Source organism: Pleurodeles waltl, chromosome 9, assembly GCF_031143425.1.
Source record: "Pleurodeles waltl isolate 20211129_DDA chromosome 9, aPleWal1.hap1.20221129, whole genome shotgun sequence".
Classification (NCBI taxonomy): domain Eukaryota; kingdom Metazoa; phylum Chordata; class Amphibia; order Caudata; family Salamandridae; genus Pleurodeles; species Pleurodeles waltl.
Window position 1 is genome coordinate 12,291,821 of NC_090448.1, and position 17,392 is coordinate 12,309,212.

The 17,392-nt window shown below is 45.5% G+C and overlaps 1 protein-coding gene across 1 annotated transcript in view; it reads left to right on the plus strand.

Moving 5' to 3' along the window:
- The window catches only part of PPP4R2 (protein phosphatase 4 regulatory subunit 2), a 118,573-nt gene that overhangs the window by 90,885 nt on the left and 10,296 nt on the right, over positions 1-17,392 (plus strand). Inside the window, exons 6-7 of the mRNA XM_069206111.1 lie at positions 9,636-9,710; positions 10,878-11,021. Of these exons, the coding sequence (XP_069062212.1) occupies positions 9,636-9,710; positions 10,878-11,021 (219 nt within the window). The remainder of the gene's footprint in view (positions 1-9,635; positions 9,711-10,877; positions 11,022-17,392) is intronic.

Below are 17,392 nucleotides of genomic sequence, written 5' to 3' on the forward strand. Positions count from 1 at the left end.
CATCAGAAGAATACTCTCGGACAGAAAACTCACTTCCACAATCTCCTGCTTCCTCCTCTGCCTCAGATGCAGAGTCAGTGTCGTAATCATGGTCTGAAGACGACTCAAAGAGCATGCGAACAACCTGCTGAGCAGTCACTTTGCGGCTAGCCATGATCCTAACAACAAATGGATTGCCAACAACAACTAGCACTAAAATAAGTAATAAACAAAGTGTAGCTTTATCACAAAGAGTTATGTACTACAAAAAACTATACCACTCACTTGCCTGAAAAAGCTACTCACCAAGCAACTACTCTGCACAGACACAGCAATCACCAATGATATCCCACTAAAAAGAAAGAAAAAAAAGAAAATTAGACATATGACAACACGAACATCACTGTGCTCAAATCTAAGGACAATGTCAAACACACAATACTGCTTTTAGTACACCACCTACATACATGTCATTCATGCATTCTCAACAATACTCCTTTGGAGTAAATTGCTTTCACTCACCTAAAACATGCAAATACTAAAAAAAAAAAAATAGCCCCCCAGTGGGGCGACCCTTGCCCAAGGGGTCGCCCCCCAAAAGAAACTTTACAATAAAAATAAATCCCTGGTGTCTAGTGGAAAAATCGGCGGATCCACCCCCAAGGGGTCGCCCCCAAAATACACACCCAAAATAAAATCCCTGGTGTCTAGTGGTTTTCGCCCCCCCCCCCCCCCCGGGGGCAGATCTGCTGAAAAATTGGCGGATCTGCCCCCCCGGGGGGGGGGGGGAATACTAAAAACAATTGCCCCCGGGGGGGGGGCGACCCTTGCCCAAGGGGTCACCCCCAAAATAAACAAAGAAGAAAATCCCTGGTGTCCGATCGTGGAGCAGGAATCTTGTGAAAACAGGCACAGGGGGAAAGGAAAAACCCTTTCCTTTTCCCCCGTGTCTGTTTTCACCACCCCCCGCCCCCCAAAAACGGAAAGGACTCACCTTTCCTCCTCGCGCGCTGGAAGCAAATGGCTTCCAGCGCACCCGGCAACACTAGATGACGTCGGCGCGCTGTGCGCGCGCTGTCATCGGATTGCCGGGGGGGGGGTCGGGGGTGGAAGGGGAAGGTCTTCCCCTTCCATCCCCGCCTTGGGGGGGGGGGGGGAGCGGGGTGCACGGGGGGGGCGCGCTAGGGGAACTGTAGCCTTGGACGAGGTCACCTCTTCCAAGGCACAGAACAGGTTAAGGGTCATTCGTCATGCAAGGTGCTCATGTTATCAGCATTTGTACAGTGCACTTTTATAAATCATTAATTGTGCACTGTTCTAAAGTGTGCACCACATCGCACGAGAGGCAGAATGCTGTACAGAGCCTGAATGCATATACAGAGAAAAGCTACAAATGAAAACAAGGAAACAAAATGTGAGAAATGGCAGGGTACAAACACTGAGTTGGGAAACTTGGAAACACGGTACAGACACTACAAAAAGAATGTTTTGAAAAATTTAAGTCTGAGTATTGCATGTTGGCGAGTAACTGTGTAGATACATTCTATGAAAACATTTTAGGAAGTCCAAATCAAGAGTGTTAACATTGAGCAATGAGGCTGAGACATTTAAAAATAATGGTTAGATTAATGGTCAACTGGAGCGAATTTATGATTCATTATGGGTAAACATGTTATATTGTCATCCAAGACATGTCGGGAGCAAAGAGTGGGTGGTTTGTACATGTGTTGAAAATATACAAACATACTGCATGTCACCTGTTTTGTATTCTGTTGTTTTAGATCTTTACTTTGAGGTAGTTAGCTAGAAAGTCTTTTTTCCCCTTTAAGCAGTAACTGTATATTAGTCTACACAGGCTGTGACTGGAGTTCTATCACTTAATAACGCAGGAAGTGGGTAGAAGTTTAGAAATAAAAACATCCTTGCCTTTGTTAAATACATTCTATAGCTAGAAGAGAGCAGCTGTTGCAGCGGTTCCCTGCAAAGTGCATCTGACAAGGGGCACTATTGTAATGTGAATGTCCAGGTTTGTTACTTTAATATGTTGGATGCTTATTGAACAAAAAGCAGTGGGAAAGCTCCATAGAGTGGGACAGACATTATGATGATAAAAACTTTACATGGACCCCTGAGATTTTCCAGGTTTCATGTATTCCAAATAAATGTTTTTATAGCCTCCTAGTATAGGAACATGTGTAAACATGTATATAATAATATAGAATGCTTTGTTTACTTATCCTTTCTACTGTGTGGACTTATTTTACCTTTTAGTTCCATAATTTTTACTGGCTTCATTTACTACTTTTTGATTTATATTAGATTGTGTAAGTTTATTATTTTTTCTTTTTATGGTTTCCAGCTATTTTTTTAAATTTCAGCATAGCAATTCTTAGTAAAAATTGTTTTGGTGTAGCCTTTCCTTGTAGCCTGGCTTTGGTCACCTAGTGTTGCTAAGCTCCAATTGCCATGTGTGTTCATATGCCACATGGCCCTTCTTTCCCATTCCGTCATCTCCATCCCCAAATCTCGCCGTTCATCTAGAAGCACATCTCTGGGTACCATTTCACAGTCCTGATGTCTAGTAAATGCAGAAATCTAATTTCTCTCGTAGGGGATTTCCATGTATAGTCATAAGCACTGAATAGTTCCGCGCGCCTGCGGGGACCCCGGAGCACTGTTGTGTAGTATATTCTTAAGTGCAATTATCAGCTCCTTGACAAAAATGGTCTGTGAAAAACACTTAAGAATAACAATGTGCAGCCTATGTGAACAGCTACACAGGCCAAATTGTTAGAAGAAAAAAAAAAAACAGTTGTAGTGTAAATTCACGTTTAAACCTCTATTTATTCTATAAATACATAAATAAATACATTCTCATATTTTATTTACACCTCATGAGAATAAAACAATGTAGGGCAGTGTAGCCCATAGGCTGCCATTATACAGAATGAAAATAGAGCTGTGCCTTTAAGAAAGTAAAGTCTTCCTGTTTCCCATCATGCACAGCAAAAGGCAGTTGCCTCAGTTCTTTTTTCCGGCTCCTTTCTGACAGGACCCTGAAGCATTGAGCTCTACCTCACAAAATCCTTTTGTGACAGAAATTCATTTAAAATCTTTTGAATTTCAATTTCACTCGACGTTTTTAACATTGAGTGATCATTTTCTATTGTTTTCTGTTAGATTCTGACAGAATTTTGAGGTTTTTCTACTTCAGAAATGCCTTCACTATTTGACAAATGCCCTTCTTGTGGCAGAAAAAAGGCCAAAACAGATCCACATCGGGTCTGCATAATTTGCCTTCCTTCCAGCCACAAACCGGAGTCGTGTGACATCTGCAAAACCTTCTCCAGAAGGACCCTTCGTGACAGGGAGAAGATCCGACTCCAGGCGAAAGAGGACAGGAGGAAAAGTGGTCATTCTACCACAGAGCGAGGAGAAGGTCAGTCTTCTACCAGGGCTCACAATGTTTCCTCTATAACTCCAACCAGACCGGCTCAAAAACGGCACAGGTCTCCGACGTCGAGGGCGTCGACGTCGAGGCAAGGAACGGCGCCAACATGCTCGCCGTCGGAGTGGTTCGCCGGCGAGAAAGACATTGCTCGCCATCGACGGCGATTTCGCCGTCGAGACGGCGTGGACTTTCGCCGTCGAGATCTGGGTCGCCGTCGACACGGCGAGGACGTTCCACGTCGAGGAGATCTGAATCCGGCTCGCCGTCGACACTGCGAGAGCGATCAACGTCGAGGGGTGCTCGACGCCGTAGGCGTTCACCGTCATCACGGCGACGTCGAGGGTCGTCGTCGAGAGATTCTCAACGGCGAGAAGAATCGACGTCGAAGGGCACTCGCCGTCACCGTACTTCGACGTCGAGGAGTGTCGACGTCGAGACAATCAAAAAGACCTAGAAGGGTTTATACAACCTCAGAATCCTCGGCCTCACTCATCCTCCTTCCAGCGTCTCCACAACTCTCTCCTCGACAATCACCATTGCCACAGACGCCGGTAACACCTTCCGGCTCCTCCTTCAGTCTGTTTTGAGGACTCCAACGCGGTCTGTAAGACGTTCAGGACATTCCTCTAGACGCTCTTCTTCCTCTCGGCACCGTCATGAATCACAGAGATCTCCGCATTCACATCACAGGCGTTCTTCTTCGTCTACACGGGACTACTCTCCAACCCTATCGGACTCACCATCCCCGAGAGTGTCCCCCATAGATGATGTGAATACGTTCCAGGAGGTCTTAGTACGAGGGGCGACCAAGCTGAACATCCTGCTGGCGGTACCTGCCCCATCGACGTCAGTGATCTTCGAGACTTTGCATCACAGGACATCTTCCAGACCTTTGCTTCCACTGGTTCCAGGTCTCCTCGAACCAGCAATGGATATTTTCCTTGCACCGGCCGCAACAAAGTCTGCTCCTTCCAGACTTATTAAAAAATATCGTCCACCAGAACAAGATCCTCTATTCTTGAGGTCGGACCCAGTACCTGATTCGGTGGTCATAGTAGCGGCAAAGAAACTGCATTCAACCTCACCGTCGTCTTCTTCGCCTCCAGATAAAGAGAGCAGAAAGATAGATGCTGCAGCACGAAAAGTATGTTCTACTGCAGCCGTCACGATGAAGGCAGCCAGCGCTACTGCGTTATTAGGGCGATACGACCGTGCCCTCTGGGACTCTTTAATGCAGTTTGCGGAACATCTTCCTAAGGATAAAAGGGAAGATTTCCTGGAGGTCGTGGGTGAGGGAGCCATGGTTTCTAACCAAATTATAAGTGCTGCAGCTGACTCTTCGGTGCTATCCGCACACAATTATGCACACGGGATAGCGCTCAGAAGGCATGCATGGTTGAGACTTACATCACTCAAACCTGAAGCGCAGCAGCGAATACAAAACTTGCCTTTCTCGGGCTCCACCTTGTTCGGTTCTCATGCCGATGACGAGATGGCTAGAATGAAGGCTGAACTAGATACCCTGAAAGCGGTAGGCATGGAAAGACCGAAAGAACAAAGAAAGGTTTTCCGGCCATATCAACGACGACTTTTCACACACCGGTATCAGTCGCCACACTGGATGTCTTCACGCCCCCAGCAGCAGCAACAACAGCAGCATCAAAGGGGTTTCTCCACTCAGCGAAGGTCGACAAGGGGTCGTTCAACACCTCAAACTCAGGCAACTCGACAGGCTCCCACGTCTAAGCCCTGAATCTTTGCTTCCCCCTCCTCCGTTATCCACTCCGGTAGGGGGAAGTATCTCAAATCATCTGGGCGAGTGGCTACGCATCACAACAGACGCCTGGGTATTGAATATTGAGACATGGTTACGCTCTCAGATTCACCAGTTCTCCACCATCTGTTCCAACCAAAACAGCCAACCGCCATCTCGAAGCTCTTCAGTTAGAGGTCAATATTCTATTGCAAAAAAGAGCCATAGAACCCGTTCCCATCAGCCAGCAAGGGAAGGGGATTTATTTGAGATATTTCCTTGTACCGAAAAAAGACAAACAAGAGTTTCGTCCCATTTTAGATCTGAGGACAGCAAACAAATGGATTCGCAAAGAAAAATTCAGGATGTTCGCCTTACACCAAATTTACCCACATCTACGTCAGGGCGACTGGCTATGTGCAATAGAGCTTTGCATTACTTAGGGGCCATTGTAGATACCAGGCTAGGAAAGGTGTTTCCTTCGGAGGAACGACGGTTATCGATTCTCCAAAAGTGCAAACAACTGCAGGAAAGACCTCAAGCCACTGCAAGAATAATAGCTTCTCTACTGGGCTCGATGGCGTCTTGTATCCATCTGGTTCCCAATGCTCGCCTCCATATGAGACCATTGCAGGAAAATCTGGAGGATCAGTGGTGTCAACTGAGGGACGATTGGGAGAACAAAGTCCTTCTTTCTCCTCACACCCTACAATCCCTCAAGTGGTGGTGTTTACCCAGCAATCTCTTGGTGGGGATTCCGTTCCAACAACGGCCTCCATCTCAAACCATCGTAACAGATGCGTCACTGCTCGGATGGGGGGCGCACATGGAACATCTTCGAGTCCAAGGAGAGTGGTCACAGAGAGAGAGTCTCTATCACATCAACCTGCTGGAACTTCGCGCAGTCCACCTTGCGCTCAAAGCCTTCCTTCCCTCTCTGAGAACGGAAACTCTCCTTCTCCAGACAGACAACGTGGCCACTATGTACTACGTGAACAAACAAGGAGGCACCAGGTCCAGAATTTTATCCAGAGAGGCTCAGACAATCTGGCATTGGCTTCTAGCCAGGAACCTGTCGCTAGTGGCAACTCACCTGCCCGGCATCCAGAATGTTCAAGCGGATGCCCTCAGTCTGGTAATGGACGAGAACCACGAATGGGTACTACACGACTACGTCGTTCATTCCATTTTCGCACTCTGGGGTACCCCCTCTACAGACCTTTTCGCAACCCCAGACAACAAAAAATGCCAAAACTTCGCCTCCAGATATTACCATCCAGGGACATTGGGGAATGCCCTATGGATAAGCTGGTCAGGAGCATTTCTTTACGCCTTTCCACCGCTTCCCCTGATTCCGGCGGTCCTCCAGAAGCTGTCCAATGCTCAGACCAAAATGATCCTAATTGCTCCGGAGTGGCCACGCCAGTGGTGGTTCCCAGACCTTCTTCACCGGTCACTCAAACCACACATCAGGCTACCATATCGTCCGGACCTGCTCACGAAGTTCAGAGGGCAGATATCTCATCCCAACCCCTCATCGTTGAGTTTGGCAGCATGGCTCCTGAGCTAGTGCAATATGGACACTTGAACCTACCTCAGGACTGTATGGAAATTCTGAAGGAAGCAAAGCGCCCTTCCACACGATCAGCCTATGCAAGCAAGTGGAAGAGATTCTGCATTTGGTGTTTACACAACAACATTGACCCGGTTTCCTGTGGAGAACAATCTATCCTGCCATACTTGTTAAGTTTGGCAAAATCGGGCTTACAACTGTCGTCAATAAAAGTTCACTTGGCGGCTGTAACGGCATACAGAAAGAGTCCTTCACAAACTTCCTTTTTTCGGATTCCGATTATTAAGGATTTCCTAGAAGGTTTAAAGAAGGTTTTTCCCCCCATTAGAAAGCCTTCTCCTCCATGGGAACTGAACGTTGTCTTATCACGTCTGATGCTGCCGCCATTCGAGCCGATACATAAGGCATCGCTGCAACATCTCACATGGAAAGCTGCTTTTCTGGTGGCAATCACTTCAGCGCGTAGGGTCAGCGAAATCCAGGCCCTTTGCGCTCAGGAACCCTACACGGTTTTTCATTCTGCCAAAGTGGTAATGAGAACTCATCCAAAATTTTTACCTAAGGTAGTCTCCGACTTCCATGTGAACCAAACAATTTAATTACCGACTTTCTTTCAGAATCCAGCTACTCCTGCTGAGAGAACTCTGCACTCTCTGGATGTAAAGAGTCTTGAAATTTTACTTGGACAGGACAAAAAGCTTACGAAAATCACAACAGCTTTTTATTAACTATGGCCCAATCAGAACAGGTTTGGGCACATCTAAACAATCTTTATCCAGGTGGATTGTTTCATGTATAATGTTATGTTATCAGTTAGCAAACAAATCCCTTGGTGGTAGGCCAAAAGCCCACTCTACCAGAGGGAAAGCAGCTACTGTAGCCTTGATGAGAAATGTCCCTTTGGCAGAAATATGCAAGGCTGCCACTTGGAGGTCGGTCCATACCTTTACTAAGCATTACTGCCTTGATACAGACGCTAGGGCAGATGCTCAGGTTGGACAGGCTTTGCTCAAGAATTTGTTTGCATGATTCATGTTTTTCTCAGTATTCTTATATCTACTCCACCGCGGTTATGGGGATGGGCTTGCTACTCTATTCAGTGCTTATGACTATACATGGAAATCCCCTACGAGAGAAGGAATGGTTTCTTACCTGTAACTCCAGTTCTCTCGTAGGGGTATTTCCATGATAGTCATAAGCAACCCTCCCTCCTCCCCGGTGGAGTTGACATAGGACATGAATATTATGGAGGTTGGTACTCCAACAAATGTTTTGTTTTTCTTCATGTCAGGTTAATAGCCTCCAAAAAAGAACTGAGGCAACTGCCTTTTGCTGTGCATGATGGGAAACAGGAAGACTTTACTTTCTTAAAGGCACAGCTCTATTTTCATTCTGTATAATGGCAGCCTATGGGCTACACTGCCCTACATTGTTTTATTCTCATGAGAGGTGTAAATAAAATATGAGAATGTATTTATTTATGTATTTATAGAATAAATAGAGGTTTAAACGTGAATTTACACAACTGTTTTTTTTTTTCTTCTAACAATTTGGCCTGTGTAGCTGTTCACATAGGCCGCACATTGTTATTCTTAAGTGTTTTTCACAGACCTTTTTTGTCAAGGAGCTGATGATTGCACTTAAGAATATACTACACAACAGTGCTCCGGGGTCCCCGCAGGCGCGCGGAACTATTCAGTGCTTATGACTATCATGGAAATACCCCTACGAGAGAACTGGAGTTACAGGTAAGAAACCATTCCTTCTGACAATTCACCGTCGGCAAACCCAGTCTCCTTGTGCTATCAGATTTGTATCGCGTTGGACAGGTGATATTCATTGTGTTGTGGTTTTCTATGGTTTGAATTCTGTTGCTGGTGGCGTATTCTGTTATATTTTGTTTGACTAGGGTATACACGGTTTTGTGATTTGGCGTGGTTTAAATTGTTACACTGTTATGCGCTTGTTTTGTAAATTAGGTTTGTTTTTGGAAATACACAGCAGTATGTATGCTACTCATGCAAAAGCTGTGTTTGTGGGCCTCCTTCTGGATTTGTTTCAGAGCCTTGTACATGGCTGCCGCGAGCTGCCTGTGTCTCTGAGGGGGGCTGCCGCCTGTGTCTTGGGGGGGTGGGGCAGGGGGGGAAGGGGGGAGAATGGGGGGGGGATTGTGGGGGTGATGGGAGGGATTGGGCGGGGGGTGAGGGGAGGGATTGGGCGAGGGGCGGAACGGGGGGATTGGGCAGGGGGATTCGGGGGGAGCCACCTGCTTCTCTGGAGGCCTGCGTCTCTGGAGAAAACCGCTGAAGCCACCTGCGTCTCTGGAGGGGATCTCTTGCAAGCTGACAGCGTCTTTGGAGGGGAGCCGCCTGCGTCTTTGGAGGGGGGCCACCTGTGTCTTTGGAGGGGGGCCGCAGCGAGCTGCCTGTCTCTGAAGGGGAGCAGCCACAAGCCACCTGCGTCTCTGGAGGGGGTCTCCCGCAAGCTGACAGCGTCTCTAGAGGGCAGCTGCCTGCTTCTCGGGAGGTGGGCCACCGCGAGCCGCCTGCGTCTCTGGAGGGGGCCACCGCGAGCCAGTTATGGCAGCTCCTTCCTTTAGTTTTAGAATTAGTAGTAGTAGTAAACCAGATTCACTTATTGCCCTCTTTGGCTTATTGGCTTGGTTTTCTTATTGTCTTGCAGCCTAACTTTTTCATCATATAGCACAGTACAGAATTGGACTGCAGTACTAGGTTTTGTTCTTTTGTGGCTTCTTTTGATTCTGAATTATAATTGTTTTCTTTTGCTCACATAATTGAGGCATGTGAATTGGACAGCTGCAAGAACGTCCAAATGTGTTTTACTAGCCTCTGTAATAGTTCTTGAATATTTTCTTTCAGGAAATCCAATTCCAATAGCTTGAGCAGGATGAATGGAGTTATGTTTCCAGGAAACTCTCCGAGTTACACTGACAGGTATGTTTTGATCAACCAGTTAAAAGTATGAAGAGATGTGGCTTATTCTGAGCATCCCTTGCCTAGCTTGGAGGTAGCTGCAGTCACGGTTAGTCTTACCCCTGCTAGAAATCTAGTTACAGTGCACCAGTGAGGATGTCTTGAGTACTCTGTGGTTTATTATTGGTTTGTTTTCTTCTTCCTCCCATTTTTTTGGAGTCCCGTTTCTAATGTTCAGCCCGAGAACCAGACAAATCCTGAATACTAAAAATGATGGCTGGATGGGATCCTTAAATCAGTGTCCAACACTTCTAATTACTCAGGACAGCATCCCAGTCAACGTATTTTTTTTGGGGGTGGTGAGGGGGGGGGGGGTTCCACTGTACCATCTGCGACAAGAACCAGCCACGTGAGAGGTGAGAGTCTGCCTCAGTCTTGCTCCAATAGGTAGTGTCCAGCCTGAAGTGCCAGGCCAGGTCTCCTCTGAACCAGAACATAATCAACCCCGGGCCTGGCAGTCCATTACTGATGTGCAAACAGCAAGCATCTGTCAAGAGTGGCACAGTGGGTGAAAAATGATGAGTTAGAATGCTATCCAGAGCGAATACCGGTGGTTACAAATATACTTGGAGGCATTCCTCCTATCGCCTTTAGTTTTTTTTTTTTTTTTTTTTTACCAGACCCTGTCTGGGCGCAGTGGTTGATAACTTCCCTGGTAGCATGAATCAAAGTAGATTCCCTAAAGGTGGGTTGTTTATAACAATAGTGATTGAAGTACTATTTCAATTTTTTTTTCTCCCATCCTAGTTGTTTTGTTGGCTTTTTTGCTTGTTTACAATATATTGCTTTCATTTCTTATCCTTCCATTTTTGACCTTTTATAGCTTGAGACTATGTGCATGTCAGCGATAGTTGAACCATCTGAGTCGAAGATGTTGAGTGTTAACCATTGGCCAGAGCATGTAGAGAACAGGTTGAGCTCTGATCAAAAACTCTGCTCACGAGCAGAGACCTTAGTTTGACTACTCTGGTGCCATACCCACTTTTTATCACACCACCTTATTAGAATCTTCCGCTTCTTAGACTTTTGTTTGCTTATAGCATCTTGCTGCTTGAGGAATACCGACTTTTGCTAATTTCTAGTAATCATTCATAGTTTGCATGTTTCATATCCTTTTCGTCTTTCTAGGTCGAATATAAATGGTCCTGGGACGCCAAGACCCCTGACTCGACCAAAACTTTCACTTTCAACCCCCATGACAACAAATGGTTTACCCGACGGCACTGACAGCAAGGACTCAAATCTGCAACTCACAGATGAAAAGTCCCACAGGTTTATCTGTTTCATTTTATACTTGCACTCATCTTTTTTTGATTAAATTGTTTCAAACTGAATCAAGTTATTAAATGTATATTTATAATTTTGAGCTAAATAGTTCTGATCACACTTAAATTTGTGGGCTGACTGGCCTACTACCATTCCATCCCAGATATTTGAAATATCTGCAGGTTATGCCATTTAATTCCGCTCACATAGCAGGTTTGCTGAATTTACCAATCACCATGGTTCGTTTTTATAGGGGCCTGCCTGGGTCAGTTGACCAGTGAAAATATTTAAATAAGGCATTAGAGGACATGTGTTGCTTAAGTTGCTCCATAAAGGAAGGCCCTGTAACCGCACAAGCACCTCTCAAGCCCGTTGGAAGCTGGAGGATGGAGAGTTCTTGTTGGGTGCGATTTACAAGTGCCTGTTCTCTGGCACTTTTCTTCACAGCACTTGCGGTTTCCTGGCGCTTCTTTTTAAGAACTTTCTGATTTGACATAGGAAGTGCCCGGTTGACACTAGCGCCCCAAAACACTTGCAGATTTTGGATCACAGGGGACAACCAGAAGAGGCAAAATGAGGCTAAGTATTCTTGCAGTTACTGGCTCCCACCAGTGTAGGCGAGCACTTTCTACCTCATGCAGAGTGATCTCTAATGAGGGAGCCAAGTGTGGCAATGGACAAACTGTTTTTAAGGTGAGAACCCCCCCAAAATCCAACCCCCACCCTTTGTGTTCCTTTTCATGAAATGATCTTGTCCTGTGACTCAAATTTGAAATCTATGCATCTGAGATTTGGAATACCTAACACAACCCAATAAAGTGCATGCTGGGATTTTAGGCAAACCAATTGTATTCAGGCCACAAATTGCGTAGCTGGCATTCAGCATGCATAAACCCTGATTTCTTGAATTTGAATGGCTTTTTCATTTATAAACATTTTAATATCTCAGCTTGCATGTGAGTTTTGGCAACACACATTCATAGATAAAGCAGGGGCTTATTTAGAGTTTGACTGACAGGATACTCAGTCATAAACCTGGTCGATATCTTTCCGCCTTATTACAAGTGCATTATTGCTTATGGCTGTAGCAGTAAGCTACACAGGATAGCCACCAGATTCTGACAAAGTATTGGGTCTGGCAGACTCTAATGTCCATTTTTATTTTATTTTTTAATGTGAGACTTTTTTATTCTTTACTCGAGAGAAGTATTATAAAATTAAGGCTTTTTGCACTGTCGGATTTGCTGTAAAGAACACTATACTCTTCTGTAACAGAATCTAATTTGAGGACTAAGGTGAACTATCTCTGAAAAAGTAAAAACATTTAGTACAGTGTTTCTTACAGCAAAATGGTAATAACTCGACCTCTGATTTCAGTGGAGGGCATTGGACATTAGAAGCCCCTCACTTCATTCATATTTTGTTGCAATTAAGTGTAGAACCTCACTGGAAACACGTTCACCAGCCATGTATATCTTGACGTAAAATCATTTCCTGCTCAGGCGCCCTTTGGTGTCAGTTCTGAGGAAACCCTCTGTGTAGAGCACCAAGACACTAGGATTCGGAAATTGTGGAATTGAGTGGAAAAAAGCATGAGGGCTGCCAAGGGAGCACACAGTGGTTCTTGAAGAGTCCCTCGGAATGCCAGCCGCCTCTTTCTCTGGAGCTGGCTTGCTTTGGGCACTTCTGCTCTGGCAGTTCTAATCCATATTGGTTGCCTCAAGGCTCTACTTGATTTGTGAAAGAATACGTGCTGGGACCAGAAGTTTTATCCAGAAGCTTGTGGCCGGTGCTGTTTGTCTGCGTGCTGAATCCCACAGCTGCATAGTCTTGATTCCATCTTATTCCTCTTTTATCTACAAGACCCTTTGTGCCCGTTTATCTCGGTCTTCCATATTCTTTCCTTCTTTGTCTCTTTTTTTCTCCTCTTTCTTCCTTTCCCCCTTTTTGTGTTTCTCTCTCCTGCTCTGGATCAAAGTTTGAGAATCACCGGTATAAATGAGAGCTGGTGGCCCCATCTGCAGTCAGCGGTTCAAATTAAGCACTGCCTCAAAGGACACTAAAGTATAGATGCAGAATAGCCTAAGGTACGACGATTAAGAGAAGTGGATCTCACTCGAGTGGCAATACTCCCCACTGTATAGACCACATCAGTGCGTGACTTCATAGGCATGTCGCGTGAAAGGGGCTTCCAGGTACATTAGCTAGCATGTTCGCTTCAAGTCCATGCCATCAAGGATTTTGCCAAAGGTTGAGTCTAGCTCAATGAGGGCCTAAGCTGAGCATCAAGGAGCTTTACTTTTGTAGCGTGAATCCTTTTTGGATTCACATGCTGTGCATTATTTCGCCATCTAGACTGTTGGGTCCAGAACGCTTTCTTTGTCCATACTCTGTATTTGTATTTATTTACGTTGTCGACCATTTTGCTCCTGGTCCCACCTTGATGATGTCAGACGCTGCTCCTAGTATCCTCTGTGCGTTGGTCGCCATTTTCAGTCTCCCCCCCCCTCCCCCCCGACACAGGGTAAGGATGTAAGGACAGGAGCAGCTTCTTTGGAGAAGGAAATACATTTTTCTCGACTGAGAACTGCCAAAAAGAAGTCACCAAGAAGGTAAAGAACAACACAGACGCTGAGGGAAGCCGCTGATCAGCACTGGGCTCTTTTTAGCCCTTTTTCCTCAGGGTACACACATGGGGCAAGAACCAAGTGAGCTAAAGAATGTAAAGTTGGTATGGAACAGCCTTTTCATTTTCTGCCTGAAGTGCCAACACATTCACCAAAAAAGACAACCACAGAGTCTGCAACCTCTTTCTCCCAAGAGACCACAGAGTGGAGACCTGCGGAGCTTGCCTGAAGTTCCAGACTAAGACTTAAATGGAGACGGAAACTGAGGTGGTGGTCCCAATAAGCCATGGCACAGTCTCAGGGAACAGATTCCATACAACTCTCCAGTGACATGGGGACCCTAGCGGGTACCGAATAGACACAAGCAGAATTATCTGACTCGCAGGGAACCGTCAAGGCAGAGAAGACGAGAACCTCAACGAAGCCGGAGCAGAAAAAGTTCGAAGCGCCGAGTAACAGCACTGGCTGGCGTCCTAACTAAGATAACTGAGCTTACACACTGCGAATCCACCGCACCACCCAGAGCCTCGGCAGATGAGGAAATTGAAGATGGAGCCTCAAGCTTCACCTATGATGGTTAGCCCTAAATTCCAGCCTCCACGCGGACAGGTGATCGCGAGAGCGAGTGAGGGACAGAGCCGGACTCATCAATGAAAGACATCTACTGCAGAGCTAGATCTGGAACTGGAACCACTATTAGCCCCGGAACCGGCAGAAGGATGGGAAAAAACCTGGCAAAGACTACTTATTGCTAGACTCTCATTCCTTCCGAAATGAAAAACCTGTACATTACCATTCTAACCAGTGCTATCGACAACGGTAGAGGAGCATTTAGAGAACCCGCTGTGGCAAAAGTGGTAACCCTCATGTTGGAGAAGAAATATAAGGAGTTACCTCTTGACCTAGCTCAAATCAAAGGCTGCTGGTCAAGGGAGACTCCATCGTCGTCACCACAGCCTGAAGGAGAGCCAATAAAGTTCCAGTGACCTTGCAACTGCCCATGAGACAAATAATAAGAGACTAGAGGTGGTCTGCAGGAAGATGGAGATCTCAGCCGTAGCACAATGGTGCATAGCCAATTCCAGTGCACTTGTAAATGGATAGGATTTGACGGACAGCAATTGACAGGATCCTCAAGCAAATAACTCTGCCAAAAGGATCCCCTCTGCACGTAACATTGGTGGGTTGAAGGATTGGAGGATTCTTCCATCACCGGAGCTCTATCACCTCCGTCAAGTGTATCTTAAACCTAATCCATCATGGATACTGCCTCAAACGGCTAAAACAGCCTCCAAACATAAAACCAAAAGCAAGACCAGTCCCTCCCAAAGAACAAAACGCTTCAGAGAGGAGGTTCATGATCTATTGCAAAAACATGCAATAGAAGGTGTTCCAAGAAAAGAGAAAGGCCAAGGGGTTTATTCTGTAAATGTTCTGTTATCAAAACCGGATAAAAGCCAGAGACCCATTCTAGACTTCAGGGTCTTGAATAGGTATATCAAGACAAAAGAATTCATCATGACAGCTTTGCAACAGGTCATACCCCTACTGCAGAAATTAGAATGACAACCTGCAATCCCCATAACCCAAAAACAAAAATTCTAAGGTTGCAGACAGCGCACTTTACCAGTTCCAGGTGCTGCCATTCAGCATAGTCTGCACCAAGAGTATTCACAAAGAGCCTTGCTGCAGTATCTGCGCCTGAGGAGGAAAGCAATACACGCATGCCAATATCTAGACTGGCTAGTAAAGGCAGAAATTCAAGAGATGTCAGGAGAACATAAGAACAACAGATTAAACGCTGTACAATTTAGAATTCACCATAAACCAAGAAAACTCACCAACGCCGCAAAAGGAAAAAAAAATCTTTTTAATGGCGTGATTGGACTCCATAAAATCTACGATTTTTCCTAGAGAGAACGATCGTGCTTACAGAGAAGATTCACCTCTACCAGAAGGGACGAGCTCTGATAGTGGGTAGGCTATTGAGCATGATGGCTTTCGGCATTGCCATCATTCCGAATGCGAGACTATATGCGAGAGCAATTCAGGATTGGCTTCAGAGACATTGGTCACAAGCGACGGAGAGTTGGGAAGATCTACTGGTTGTAACAGAAAAAGGACACAGGGAGCCGCAATGTTGGAGCATTCAGAACATCACAATGGGCAGACCTTTTCCAGAGGTGTGGAATTCCTATAGCCCGACACCCAAGACCTATTGTTTGGGGTCAAGGACAACAAGTAAAAAAAAATTTTTTTTTTTTTTGTCCTTTGGGACAACTAGACCCAACCACCCTGTAGCATAAACCATTTGGCTGCCAGTTCACAGTACCATATTATGGATCAGGGAAGGGCATTGTTTGCGGTTAATATAGTTCTATCCATATGTTAATGCTTTCAGAAGTTGTATTTATGGCTCATTAACATAAAACTAAACAAGCATTTGCACAGCCAGTGGATCTAACATTTGTGGTCAGCCTCTTGGTTTTGTCAATGAGTGTCTTGACATGGTTTTTGTATAACTTTACTGTTGTGGGAGCTACCGGGCCCGCACCATTACAACAACCATTGGCAAAAAAGTTATTTTTTTAGGCTCTAAAAGCACACTGCCACAGTAGTCGCTTGCACTGCAAAACCTTTGTGAAAGAGCAGAATGCTGTCACTCACAATGCAGCAAGCTAATAGGCGAGAGAGAGAATTCAATATAAAACAGAAGTTCCTGGTTAATGCCAGACCTAATTAGGGACCCAATTCTTACAGAATGCCCTAAAAGTGCATCTGTGGTAAGTCTTTGCATTGGTCGTACTTCTAGAAAATATTTATGAACTGCGTTTTAGCATGAGCAAATATGCATGTGTAGCTTTGCTCACACGAAAACCTGTTGAGCGTTGACAAGTTCACTCCAGCCAATTTTTTCCCAACCCTGGAAGACATTTTACTTGTGCTGTTGTCAGAAGTACATTTTCAACCTTTCTCAGTGTGGGGAAATATTAAAGAAGGGCCTGCGGAACCCCTATAACATGCAAGTTAGTAGGTTTGCACAGAGTCAAAAGGCCACTCTAACCCTGGAAGTTCTGCTTACCTCTACGTCTAGCCACAGTATGTTTATCTGCAGAAACGTGGTCAAACAAGGAAGTTGCTAGTTTTCAAACCTTATTATAGTGTGAGCCCTGGCATAGTCAGAGAGGCTATTATCTGAGCTCTTATATAATGACATTACTGCCATAATTTGCCACCGCACTATGTGGCACCATCGCACTAGTGGATTCTTTTTTTTTTTTTTCTCCAGGACAAGCAGATTTATAAAGCAACCTATCCCACAGGCAAATGGATATTTTATTAAACTCACACTCCTTTTGTCAGTCCCCAACACCCAAAGTCATGAACGTGACAGGTGCTTCACACTCTGGCTGGGGAGCACATATGACAGGACTGAAGGTCGGGCTTCCGGAGCACACAAGACACAGGAAAACATATATAATCCTATTGGAATTCAAGACCGTTTTCCTGGCAATTAAAGCGTTCCATACTCGTGTCACTGGGAAGAAAACGCTGGTACAGACACACCGCAGCAGCCATGTTCTCCCGCAGCCAACAGGATCCCGCGAGCCGTCACAGGAGATCTGGACATGCGCCATCTAGAAGAAAATTGTTACTCATTACATCCGCCAGGTGTACAGAACACAGAGGGAGACAGGTGAGTATCTCCCATTATTGGGCGCCAAAACAGGAAGTAATGGTCATGATATT